We start from the raw sequence: 12451 nt of genomic DNA, 5'->3' as shown, positions 1-12451 counted from the left end.
AACGTCAATTTTATATTAATTTATTCAGTAATTTATTTTATAGTTTAGTATTTTGAACAATATACAAAACGATAAACCGTCATGGTGAAATATATATTGTTCATGGATTATATACGACAACAGGAGATTGATACATTTTTTCAGGTTCATATTTTACTGTTTTATTAATATTTGCTTCGGTGCATTATTGCAAACATCTATTTCCTCAATTTCAAATTACCTCTACATCTTAGAAAATTTCATGCACCTGCATTGAGGCAAATCGAAGAGCTATGCTATATGTGGTAACTTATATTATTGCTTCTTAATTTATGACTTTAATGTGCAGGCTTGCCAAAAACATCGAAATTATTATAAAGGCAATCCTCAAAACTATCACCCATTAACATACTTCGAAGAACGAGAGTACAGATGGCAATGTCCTTCTGAAATGACAACGTAAGTTACTAATAAGTTCCACTAATTAAAATAATATTATACTAGCCCTATTTATGGACCATCAATCTTGTTTTTACTTTCGCAGATCGTACTTAACATATCCGTATTATCATGTAAGATACAAACAGCCCACTGTTTTACCCCATTCAACTGGACGGACTTCTGGTATACCAGCTCTTCCTGAACGTTCTCTCGCTGCACGGTATAATAAACCGTCATGCAAGGCATATATAAGATAAATGTTCTGCTCATTGCTTATTTTATCAGAAGTCATTATTCATCGGTGCTCATGACATGTCTTCATAAGTAGTCAAAATTCGCTTGTACTCACTATTTGAATAAACTTTTATGGATTATTTATTCGTTTTATTACGAAAGGAATTAAACAAAACTAAAAATCTACTATACCACCTCTCGGTTACGGGCCTATGTTTTATGTAAGATTTAAGTTTATTATATGTTACATTATGTCGATTTTAGTACTCTGTCTATCTACATTTATAAACAAAGAAGTTTTACTTCAAATGAATTGTTCGCGGAAAGGAAACTAGACTTCACATATCAGTCAAACGTCTACTAGGTTAGGTCTTGAAGAGAAGATACTATTTTATGGAACCTCATTTGAATAGATTCATTATATATAGCTCAACAAAGGAACTCCTTAAAAATAATAAATATATAATCTAAGGTTGAATTTTGACATTGACATGACACAATACTCAAACTGGCTTTGCGCACACGATTCAAAATTTCATTTTTTTTTTTCAAAATACAAATATTTTAAAATTACAAATTCAAGCTAAGCTATGGACATTTTATTTGTTGATAATAGACGACAGGATGAAATCGAAACTTTTTATGAAGTAAATATCCACACGTTTTTATTACTTTCTTTCTATTAAATCTGGGACACTTTGAGCCCTTACATGTTCGATATAAAACCGTTAGTTCACTTAGGGAAGATAAAGATTTACTTGATAAATACTATTGAATTCTTAACACACTATTCTATTTCTTTTGTAATATAGGCATGCCAGCGACATAGAAGCTTTTACAAAGGCGAAGCCAGTTCTCGTCATCCTCTCGTTTATTTCAATGACCCACAGTATATGTGGCAATGTCCTCCAGAAATGACACCGTACGTACAATATTTTTATTGTAATTTTTCTTACTTTACGATGAAATTATCTTTTCTGGACCCACAGAGAAAATGAAAGTTCTCGTGTATGTCTATAAAAGTGATGTTTAGTCGACGATAATTGCACAAATATTGTAAGGTCATCGTTTATTAGATACACCTCTGCGCACCGCGCGGTCGTGTGGTTAGCTATAACCTTCGTTTACACTTGCAGCACGTACCTCGGCTTCCCATCAAGCCATGTGAGGTACAAGCAGCCGGTGGTGCTGCCGGGAGATAGAGGTCGCACGAGCGGCTTCCCCTCCCTGCCCGGACGCACTCTCGCTGGCCGCTACAATAAAGCGGCCTGTAAAGCTTTCATCAGATAAAATTGACAATAACGAATCAAATTATTACACACATAAATCATAACTACAGATAAGATATTTTTATTTGGATTTTTTTTTTGTTTAATAACATCTTACTTTAATAAGTAAAATATTATGAATGATAATACAAAAATATACATAGATACGCTTATACTCTGAAGTAAAAGGAAGAGTGGAATTCAGGGATTCGAGACATGATGATTTTGAACTCATTTAAACCTATACCGCCTGTGTTGTCCAGCTTAATTTCGTCAAGTATCTGAAATTAAATTATATAGAAATTAACATCTCATTACATAGTATACACATCAAAAAAGTCTAAGCAACACATATAAATTTCAATTTTACAATGTGTTTTCGGATTAAATCCTTAGTATTTTCGTACTTTTATTATTTATTAATGCTTTTTTGATATTAAACAACAATTGTTTTTTTTTTTTACTTTTTAATAATCTTAATTACCAATAAATACGAGATAGGAATGTTTGTACGTAGTACAAAGTAAGGTGCCCTAATCAACTAAACTTAAAGTAAAATTTAATGGTTGTACAAAAATTGCATAAATTAATACAAAGTGTATCCTCTGTTATGGAGAACTTGCTGGCACTGATTATTGATAGAATCGATGAGACTGTTAATGTGATCCTACGGTACTTGCTCCCAATGAAATTTTAGTAAGTCCATCAGTTGTTGGGTTGTTGTCACTCCATCCAAGTCATTTAAAACACGTCTCTGGAGCATGTCCCGTGCATGCTCGATTGGGTTGAGGTCTGGCGATTGTGCAGGCCAAGGCAATACCAGGAAGTTTTCCCTTGCCAAGTACTCCCGTGTGTGCAAAGCTGTATGCGAACGCGCATTGTCATGCATCAAGGTGAAATCGAAGCCAAGCGCTTGTGCGAATGGACGGACATAAGGTCTTAGAACATCCTCAACGTAATTTACAGCGTTCATGTTACCATTTACAAAAACGAGCTCTGTTCTTCGTTTCTTCATAATACCCGCCCATACCATAACTGTTAAGTCGTTGTACGGATCCACTTCCTGAAGCCACCTCAGTCTTTCAGTATTTCCAGGACAACGGTACACTCTTACCCTTCTAGTATCAGACTAGAACCCAAATCGAGACTCACCGCAAAATAAAATTTTATCCCATTGTTTCCGGGTCCATATAATGTGTTCCCTAAACCATTCATTTCGACGAGCGCGATTCCCGTGACGTATCGGTGGGCACCTAATTGGCCGTCGTGCTCGTAGGCCATACTCATGCAATCGATTTCACACAGTTTGGCAGCTAACAACAACACTACTTGAATTTTGTAGCCTCAAACCTATCTCTCGGGCGGTTAACATCGGCTGACGTCTTTCAGTCAGTTGTATGTATCGATCTTGCCGTGTTGTTGTACACCTTCCTCGACATGGGTGCTGCTCAGCAGGATCTCCCGTGTTAGTTTAACGCTGATGAACACGGCAAATAACGCTTCTGTTGATACCAAAATACCGAGATACCTGAGATTGAGTTCTTCCTGCTTGCAACATCCCTACAGCTCTCTGCATTTCATCTGCGTTCAAATGACGTCGCTCCATAACGTAAAAAATGTCTCAAAATTCAAATTTGTTCAATACTTTTTTAATTATTGTTTGAATCTTAAAATTGATACCGAATACTAAATTTTAACAAGCAAAGAAAACGCTGTAAAATTCGAACAAATGCATTCGCTTTTGAATTTCTGAAAAAAAAAACAAATGATACTCGATTTTTTTTTCACAACCAGCCAGTATGTCCTATAGATCATAAAAGTTTACATAAGTATTACCTACTTAGTAAAAAATGATAAAATAATTGATTAATAACTTGAAATAGTATGTGTTGCTTAGACTTTTTTGATGTGTGTATGTTGTTTTTTAATGCGCCTTTGAACTCTAATATTTAACCAGTCAATAAAGTGCACCACTATAACCTACGAGTCGTCACTTACCACGTTACATCTCAAAATCTGACTTTGTTAGATTACTTACAACGTTAGCAATCTTCGTTTTTGATTCAGCGTCGAGACGATAAAAACGGTCCTTCGAGCACCCCGTCAAACGATCGAGAATTTCACTTATATCACCTGATGATATTTGACCATCTCCATCTAGATCTGTTCAATAGAAATTTGATATTAAAATAAGCTACTCAACTAATAAAACATATTACTTTTGAAACTTTATGATGTCATCGGATCTTAATCTTTGTAAAATAGTTTTATTAAAAGGTTACATGAGTGAACGCAACATCTTCATCGCGATCACTCAACTTTCTCAGGTATTAATATATTTGGCACTAAATGCTAATGTATGATGTATTAAATAAGTAATATATCTTCTTACTAATATTTTTAATACTAAAAAGTTTAAGTGTATGAATGTTTCTTAGTAGGTATCTCCAGAACGGCTGCCTGGATCTGGAAGAAATTTGTTATTGATGTAGAACACTATCTGGAAGAACACATAGGGCTACTTACTAAGGTTTTTTTTCAATTCTGTCAATATATTATAAAACTATATACAAATGTCCTCTATACTATAAGCACGAAAGAAAACACAAATGTAGTTATAATTGCAAAGATGAAGTTATTAGTGTTTTAAGTTATCTAATAATCCCAATTAAAAAATATATGCCCAAAACTCACCAAATATTCTAAACGCCCAAGCCGCCTTCACCTCTGTAGGGCAATCGGCACTCATCGCCGAGCACAGATCTAACAAATCTTCAAACGAGAAACAATCATCATTTTTGGAGGAGAATACGTGAAATATGCGGTCCTGGAACGGGTTATTCTGAGGGCAAAATATTACTTGGTTGTCTAATTATCAATTGATAAAACTGGCAGTTGGTAATATAGCGGATTTTTTTTTTAAACATTTTTATAACAAAGTTCATTTGTTTATGGGTAGTGGTCGCTTTATGAACCATTGCTTTTGCTTATTTGCCACTATTTAATTACATGTAATCGTTTAAAATTCTCTAATTCTTTTTATCATTTCCAACAAAACGTCCGGTCAGCCTTACCTGTAAAACATCAAACTTCTTGATAATAAGGTCCTTTTCGAATCTGTGATGATAATTGTTCTGAATTTTATTTGGATCTATAGAATAAAACTTTTTCATTAAACTGAAAACGTAATTACAATTTAAATAATCAATTCGAAACATACTAATATTATTTAAATATTCATTTTCACGGTTTTATTATTAAATTTAAAATATTCTATCTCAGTCTTTCTAACCACAAATACAGTTCGAAATATTTTTTTTATATGTACTATATTTATAAGTAGCATAATTGACTTTAACCTAAATATTCTTACATACTTACTATAGAATTTCTCCCTTATTTAAATACGTTAAAGTCGTATAATCTTCTAAGACATCTTCTGTTAAACCGGGATATGACTCTCCGATACCCATATTTGTTTACATAAAAAAAAAACAAAGAACAAAAGTCGTACGTTACTCAGAATTGAACAATTATTATTACGTCGTATCGCAAATCTTATCAACAATTACTACGGATGATTGTTTAATAGGAATTCGATTAGATATTACATTGAGAATTTCACATTATATATTTTAAATGAACACTTTAAAAACAAGGACTTAGTAGGTAAAATTGTCAAATAATTTTAGCGCAATAAATTAATTTATTAATAAATATATATTTTTGGATCCATTGAGGAAATATTATTAATTAATACAATAACCAAGCCACGAACTATAACTAATTAACGCTAATTATTATTAACTAGCTGTCGCCCACGACTCCATCCACGCGCAATTAAAAAAAACTTACTAAGTAGCCTATGTGTTCTTTCAGACTATGTTCTACAGCTGTGCCAAATTTCATTAAGATTCGTTGAGCACTTCCGAAGATACATTCAAACATCCATCCTTCCATCCAATTTTTGCATTTATAATATTAGTAAGATTAGTAGAATTAGTAACTATTAAAAGATTTTGATTACTGCCATCCAGTAATATAAAGCGCGAGCACAAGTAACAGTGAAATTCCTCTATAATATTTATTTCTTTCAAAGGTAATGAAAGTGATGGCAATTCGTTTTCATACAAGTGTTACGACAATGGAAACCGACTGTAAGAAAATAAAGTGAAACAAATGATTTTCGAGAAAAATAATTTATAGCTACAACATTTACAAAAAAAACTGAGATCACACCCAGTGGTAGCAAGAAGTTACATCGTAAAAGTTTACAAGTTCACACTAAAATTATATTTCAGTTCACATTAATATGTACTAATACAGTGAATACCATCTTATCACAACTTAAAACAGTGTTGCAAGTGCAAAATTAATGACAATTGTCTGTGCATTAAACAAATTAAACTTTGAAGAAAATACAACAAAAGGAAGCGCTATTTACGCACGAAACATAAAATTACATTAATTAACTTCGTCATTGAGTCATGTCAAAACTTACAGATAAAAAAAGCTGAATAATTATATTTCAAAAACTTTGAATATGTGAATATTTTCCACGTATATTAAAAGTAAAATAATAGTAACACATTCTAAATATGTTAGATTCCATGCAGAAAGCTCTTTTCCACAATAACACAATTTGTGGATCAATTTTTTTTATAAAATGTCAAAGAATAAGTGGTTTGTACTTAATGTTTTGGAAGTATTATTAATCTATGACATAAATAATCAACACAGCAGAGCACAATAAAATGATATAGAATGAGTGGTAATATATATTGTATAAATAGATATTGTATAAATATCAATAATTATTAACAATATATTGTCAAACTTTAAAGACACAAAATGACCAAACTACAGACAAAAGCTTTGGGAAATAATTTCATCATATTGAAACATATATTAATTTGTAATGGAATTAAATTATCTTTGTATATTTTCCTCAATACATATTTACTAAAATTTTTAGGTGCGAAGGAATAGTACATATATTTGGCTATGGCCACAAAGTCAATGTGGCAATAAACACTAGAGCGAAAAAAAAATGTTGAAGTGTCCAAAATGAATGGCTTCAAATAAATTAATATAACTAAACATAAGTCAATGTTTTCATACTACCACATTAATAGTCGACAACACTCAATTTTATAAACACACTTAAAAAACATCTTAAATATATTTTATATCACATTAGACGCATCACCTCTTTGGAAAATCAACACTGTCAAAACTAATTTGTCTTCTTGCTCTCATCTTAGCGGCGTCTTCGAATGATGGCATCGAATTAGATTTATATAAGCCAACTTTATCAAGCATGCTGATACCGATGCTGCTATTCGAATTGGAATCTATATTAACTAATTTGTCTTGCAAAATATTCTTCGAGGAGCTCTTTGGCTGTTCTTGTCTCATAGACAAGCTCGTGCAAGTATTCTCTTTGATTTGCGAAGTAAGCGTGGCAGAGGCCGACACCTGTCTCGTCTTCATCTGATGATATGCTTTAGGTGAAATGTATCCGGATATTTTATTTGATTCATTTGCTAACTTTATCTGTTCGTCTTGGAAACATTCTTCCACAGTCCGACCCTGGATTATAGCGTACACATATTGACGCGCTAATCTGTAAACATATGTTTTTTATCCAAAAGATTCTAAACTAGCGTAAAAATCTATAGATGAAAATTAATTTAAGGAAATTTACTCTAAAAATCAAGTAACAAGATAACTACAAAATTTCAAGTCTAAGCCTAAGTAATTTGGGCTGTGCATTGTTTTATCAGTCCAGTCCCTGTTATAATATGTGTAGTATATTATAATTAAAGGGACTCACTTGAGCATGGTCTCGGATGTGGAGAGTGCTGGTGCAGCGAGCCTGGCTGCATGCGGCGGCAGCGTGAGGAGACGCTTCGTGAGCCTCGCCAGCGCCGCCGCCTTTTCGCGGAAGCCGGGCGATGACATACGCCAGCCTCGCGCTCGCAACGCCTCCGACACCGCCCATAAAAGTTTCTAAAACATACCAAAAATATGTATTATACCTAATAACTATAAAATTTGTACTAACACAACACTCACAGTAACTTAAGTAAAATTCTTAATAACTTAATATAAAAAAAAAAAATTAGTAACGCTTCATCAGTTAGTAATTTAGTTGAGGTACCATTATGGCAGTTTAACCCTTACAGGACTATAAGATTTCCAAGACTAAATATGCCAATACAACACAATATTTTAGCTACAATAACTTAGCACAGTTCTTTTTTATTCATTCAGAAACACATTTGCTGCTTTGGACATACGTTTTATTTTGACATTCAATAAAAAAAGTATCTTATTAAATAATAATAGAACGATCGAGAACGATTTTTGTAGAAGGGAAAAATATTTCCCTTGAGTGTGAACGAGTTAATAATATATTATTAAAATTAAAGTTGAATACAAACCTTTTTATGTATCTCGTTCAATTCAGTTGAATTCCTCGTGGTCAATATTTCGGACACTCTACGATCGAACGGGACGGGTTGTGTTGCGCTGAAGGAATCGCCACCAAACGACAAGCTCTTAGCTATCTTACTCCTACCATTGTCCAGTTCATCTTCACACTTACGCTTAAGGAAATGATCGCTGATGGTACCATCCATACTTTTAGTCTCAGCACGGTCCGGGGAGCTAAATAGTACGCGTCTGAATCTATTTGTTTGGTGCGGTACAGAAGAGCTAGCTGTGTTTGGTATAGTTTTTCTATTCTCAGGACTAACAAACAGAGCCCTCTTCAATGTTTCTCTTGTTGGCTGGGAACGGGATAAGCTTTCCGTATCCATTAATAGCCTTCTCATGGCTTTCTTCTTACTGGACCCTCCACTTTTGGTCTTTGGGGTCGCCGCTGATGTCTTTTTGCCTGGTGTCCTGCGAGTCGGTGTCTTTTTATTCGGCGTACGTCGTGTTTTCCTTTCGGCGGAATTTATCAGCTTCCTGTGTGGGAAGAAACTTCAAAGATATTTGTTTAGTTATTGTGATGTTGATGAAAATATGTTATACTTATATGTTAGATAGAATTTTTAATATTCATTGAGTCAATTTTGTTTTGGATTAACTTCAAGGTAATATGAAAATGGAAAATGAGATAAAAGAAATAGAGAGATTAAGATACTTACTTCTTATCGATGAGCACCATCTTAGCTGAGGAAGCCTGGGCTTTCTCATTGATTGTGGCAGCACTACAGAATGCCTGCCGGCGACGAGCCAAGTGCGAGAGCCTACGTCCTGGTGACTTCAACTGGGCCATTCTGTATAGTTTAAAATATAACAATTATCTTAGTAATATTATAAATGTGAATGTTTAGAAGAATGGATGGATTTTTGTTAGAAGGTATATCCAGATCTGCTGCATGAATCTCGATGACATTTGATATAGTGGTACAACATAGTCCGGAAGAACACATGGGCTACTAATTATTTTTTTAATTCCGCACGAAGACACGAGCTACAGCTAGTTTTAACATACAATCTACATTCTACAACATAAAGAATTTAACTTAAGCATTATTACAAGACAATTTGGTTCACAAAATAATTTATCAGTTAAAATTTAATGCAAATGAGTGATTTAGTAATAACTACTTAATTTACAGTTGTAGTTAACGACTTGAACTGTTCAGTTCATTAACTCATTAAATTAAAAAACTGTTTTCAAAACATGCTACAAAATTATAGTTTAATAAAAAATTTTGTGTTTCAAATAACATACTTAAGTCTTAGTGCTTTCCGCTTGCTCGCACTACTAGGGGACTGCAATCCACCGGAATAAATATTGACACTGGTATCAGTTTCACCTCCAACAAACCTCTCCATGTAGCGTTGAAGTAAAAGTTCATACTTTTCTCTATAGCTTGAGACATTGTAACTGTAATAACAATAATTATATTGAATCCTTGCTTACAACATTTAGGATAAATATTAAGGTTATAAAGATTTGTAAATTTATATGAATTATTATGTACATAAATAAAAATATAAAACTTACTATACATCAAAATATCTACACTTCATAACATCTGGCCATAGTGTCTCTTTTACTTCAATTTCCATGCACATTTTCAATTCAATGCTTTTGTCATTAACACTTGTATTTAATTCAGAAGTCTCTATGTTACTATTATTACATTTCCTTGAATTTATGTTGGAAGAATTTTCTTGTATTTCATCAGATTCAGTAGAAGTTGTTGGAATGTGGACGAAAGAAACCTTCTTGGTTGGTGTCATTGAATTAACTTCCAAAGTGTTAATTTTATTATCATCATTAAAGGCGGGAAGGAAGCAGTAATACTTTTTAAGCATTTCTGTGACATCTGTTTTTAATGTTGTCACTGATGGAGGTGGTAAAATTCCTTGAAGTGTCTCCTATAACAGTAAAATAATATTAAAATGTTTTATTTATAATTTTAGGTTAAATTATCTTTTTACAGTAATACAGGACAAACTATATAATATAAATGTATTTAAAAAGTTTAAGTTTTTGGTCAATGTAAATTAGAATATAAGAATTTTGGTATAAAATGTGAAGTGTGTTATCTTTCAGTCTTCATTTAGTAAAGTGTTAAGAAATAAAAAACATACTACAATTACAGATATTAATAATTTGTTACCCACTACTAGCTACATATAGATAAATAAAACACACAAGTTGACCTATTTTGTTTTGATAATAACTGTAAAATTTTGTAACAGAATTACCTCAATCTTTCTAACTTTCTTTTTGTCATAAGTTTCAAAATCTTTGATAAAATTCCAGAATGGTTCAGGAGCTGGACTAGGCTCTTCTTCGTCATCAGTGAATATATCAGGTGACCTAACCCCACTGTCAAAGGATGTCTCTATAGATGAGTAGCTTTGTTCTAAATTCCATTTAGCATTGCTTCCCTCTTCAAAAGCATCACAATCTTTTTTATAATTGGCATCTTCATACTGAGAATCTCGACTACTTTCAGCTGTTTTATCAATTTTCTCAGCATAACATACATGCCTGTCATCACTTACATCACTGGTTTGCTGGTAACTGCATTTATCTGCAGATTGATCACTTGCACTAACGCTTGCTAGACATTCTGTATTATCTGCCCCATTATTATCTGACAAACCCACCAACCCAGTATTGACAGTGCTCAGGGCTGTCAAGGGATCCACAATGGGCTTCAACTTTTGAACATGCTTAATTGTACCATTAAATGAAAGCTCACTTATTGGTAATTTAAAAATACTTTCAGTATGTCTTATATCACGAAACATTGGCACGCTATCTACTGCATTGTTACTATTTTCCATCGTGGAGGTTATAAACACGGAGTGTTTAAAACTCTCAGATTTGGAGTCTTCAGAAATGCGACCGTCGGTCTCAACGAGGTCCGATTTTTCATTCAAAAGACAAAGTTCTGCTGTCGCGGATGAGGTCTCGACCAATGACCCCGACAAAGAAGTACAGGACGATTCCGCTTTAGGACGATCACCTACAGAACCGAAATTCGGCTTGTTTGCGAAACTATCAATATCATTCAGGCGTTGCAAGGAATTGCAATCCACTTCTAGTCCTAGACAATGTTTATCTACATCAGCTTGAATAGCAGCTGACAAGTCAATGTTACCCCCACTGTTGGAATTTTCGTAATCGTAAGTGCTTGATGACCGAGCTTCGGCTTGCTCTAAATGATTGTTTTCTTCCACAAATTTGTCTACCACGTTGAAACTTCGCATATATCGTTCATATAAGGATAAACCATCACTCACTGAGGGACAATTAGAGTCTTCTAAGGATTCCATTACCACTACATTGTACAATTGTAAATACCAAAATTATTTTTATGTCAAACAAAAAACTAACAATAATTTAGCTATTCTTAAATTATAATTCTTTAAAATTACACATGTTTATCATAGCACTAATTTCTAACAAAATGACCTTTTCTATTATGCCACTGCCATGTTCCCCCTTTAAAAGAAAATTAAAATAAAAAAAATGCTTGGGATTGCTAAAGAGCAAAGAGTATGTAATTGTATATGATAATACTTCGAAGTGGAATTGGCGCTTATCGCTGTTTGGCGCGAGTGAGCCAGAAATACAGATAATTAATTTGCACATTGAAAAAAAAATGAATAGTAAAACTCTTGAGATTTGCTCTCTTTGCTCAATGAAGTCTACGATAAAATTAAAAAAGGTACCTATTATCTTACATGAAACAAGAATCAATACTTAAAATAATTGGGAGGACTTAGAAATCGGTGTTGAAAGGAACTTGCCAGTTAAAGTATGAATGGAGAAAAAGGTTTTTTTTGGTTTACTCATAGGTGCAACATACATTTATTTCTAGAGTTTCAATTAAATTTATAGGAATTTTTTAACTTTAACTTTAACTTTCAAGGACCTTCAATTTGTATTTTCTGTGAAAAAGTTTGACATTCTATGTCATCTAAAAAAATGTTTATTTACTTAATCTTTGGATTTTGCACTTTATGAAGAGTGAAGACGATTTTCT

General features: G+C 33.1%; 4 protein-coding genes across 6 annotated transcripts; 2 read left to right on the top strand and 2 right to left on the bottom strand.

Moving 5' to 3' along the window:
- Positions 1-81: 81 nt before the first annotated feature.
- Positions 82-921, top strand: LOC106716701. The gene is made up of 3 exons (XM_014510266.2): positions 82-144; positions 329-438; positions 524-921. Exons 1-3 carry the CDS (start codon positions 82-84, stop codon positions 675-677), a joined length of 327 nt encoding a protein of 108 aa, XP_014365752.2. The 3' UTR covers positions 678-921.
- A 296-nt stretch (positions 922-1217) lies between these two features.
- On the top strand, positions 1218-1988 carry LOC106716649. Its single transcript, XM_014510204.2, has 3 exons — positions 1218-1301; positions 1467-1576; positions 1791-1988. The coding sequence occupies exons 1-3, from the start codon at positions 1245-1247 to the stop codon at positions 1942-1944; spliced, it is 321 nt and encodes a 106-aa protein (XP_014365690.2). The 5' UTR covers positions 1218-1244; the 3' UTR covers positions 1945-1988.
- Positions 1989-2088: 100 nt separating this feature from the next.
- Positions 2089-5436, bottom strand: LOC106716648 (calcium and integrin-binding protein 1). 3 transcript variants are annotated; one of them, XM_014510201.2, is made up of 5 exons: positions 5304-5436; positions 4997-5099; positions 4617-4764; positions 3961-4085; positions 2089-2203 (listed from the first exon to the last, which is right to left on the bottom strand). In XM_014510201.2, exons 1-5 carry the CDS (start codon positions 5393-5395, stop codon positions 2093-2095), a joined length of 579 nt encoding a protein of 192 aa, XP_014365687.2. In that variant the 5' UTR covers positions 5396-5436; the 3' UTR covers positions 2089-2092. The 3 variants fall into 3 exon arrangements, with proteins under 3 accessions (XP_014365687.2, XP_014365688.2, XP_014365689.2); XM_014510202.2 differs by having other exon boundaries at positions 3961-4055; XM_014510203.2 differs by having other exon boundaries at positions 5300-5373.
- A 1462-nt stretch (positions 5437-6898) lies between these two features.
- Positions 6899-11814, bottom strand: LOC106716538. The gene is made up of 7 exons (XM_014510062.2): positions 10659-11814; positions 9949-10325; positions 9673-9828; positions 9080-9211; positions 8369-8912; positions 7759-7934; positions 6899-7548 (listed from the first exon to the last, which is right to left on the bottom strand). Exons 1-7 carry the CDS (start codon positions 11736-11738, stop codon positions 7128-7130), a joined length of 2886 nt encoding a protein of 961 aa, XP_014365548.2. The 5' UTR covers positions 11739-11814; the 3' UTR covers positions 6899-7127.
- Positions 11815-12451: the final 637 nt, after the last annotated feature.

Source organism: Papilio machaon, chromosome 16, assembly GCF_912999745.1.
Source record: "Papilio machaon chromosome 16, ilPapMach1.1, whole genome shotgun sequence".
Taxonomy (NCBI): Eukaryota; Metazoa; Arthropoda; class Insecta; order Lepidoptera; family Papilionidae; genus Papilio; species Papilio machaon.
The sequence above is the reverse complement of the archived record's forward strand: the minus strand, read 5'-3'. Positions and strand labels throughout refer to the sequence as shown.

Coding starts and splice junctions, on each gene's coding strand:
- LOC106716648 (XM_014510201.2), bottom strand. CDS start 5,395: ATGGGTATCGGAGAGTCATATCCCGGTTTAACAGAAGATGTCTTAGAA. Junction 5,100..5,303: donor AATAAGGGAGAAATTCTATA/GTAAGTATGTAA, acceptor TTACGTTTTCAG/TTTAATGAAAAAGTTTTATT. Junction 4,086..4,616: donor TTGGGCGTTTAGAATATTTG/GTGAGTTTTGGG, acceptor TCTATTGAACAG/ATCTAGATGGAGATGGTCAA.
- LOC106716701 (XM_014510266.2), top strand. CDS start 82: ATGGTGAAATATATATTGTTCATGGATTATATACGACAACAGGAGATT. Junction 145..328: donor AGATTGATACATTTTTTCAG/GTTCATATTTTA, acceptor TTTAATGTGCAG/GCTTGCCAAAAACATCGAAA. Junction 439..523: donor TGTCCTTCTGAAATGACAAC/GTAAGTTACTAA, acceptor TTACTTTCGCAG/ATCGTACTTAACATATCCGT.
- LOC106716538 (XM_014510062.2), bottom strand. CDS start 11,738: ATGGAATCCTTAGAAGACTCTAATTGTCCCTCAGTGAGTGATGGTTTA. Junction 8,913..9,079: donor ATGGTGCTCATCGATAAGAA/GTAAGTATCTTA, acceptor ATATCTTTGAAG/TTTCTTCCCACACAGGAAGC. Junction 7,549..7,758: donor ACATCCGAGACCATGCTCAA/GTGAGTCCCTTT, acceptor ATATGTTTACAG/ATTAGCGCGTCAATATGTGT.
- LOC106716649 (XM_014510204.2), top strand. CDS start 1,245: ATGGACATTTTATTTGTTGATAATAGACGACAGGATGAAATCGAAACT. Junction 1,302..1,466: donor AAATCGAAACTTTTTATGAA/GTAAATATCCAC, acceptor TTTGTAATATAG/GCATGCCAGCGACATAGAAG. Junction 1,577..1,790: donor TGTCCTCCAGAAATGACACC/GTACGTACAATA, acceptor TTACACTTGCAG/CACGTACCTCGGCTTCCCAT.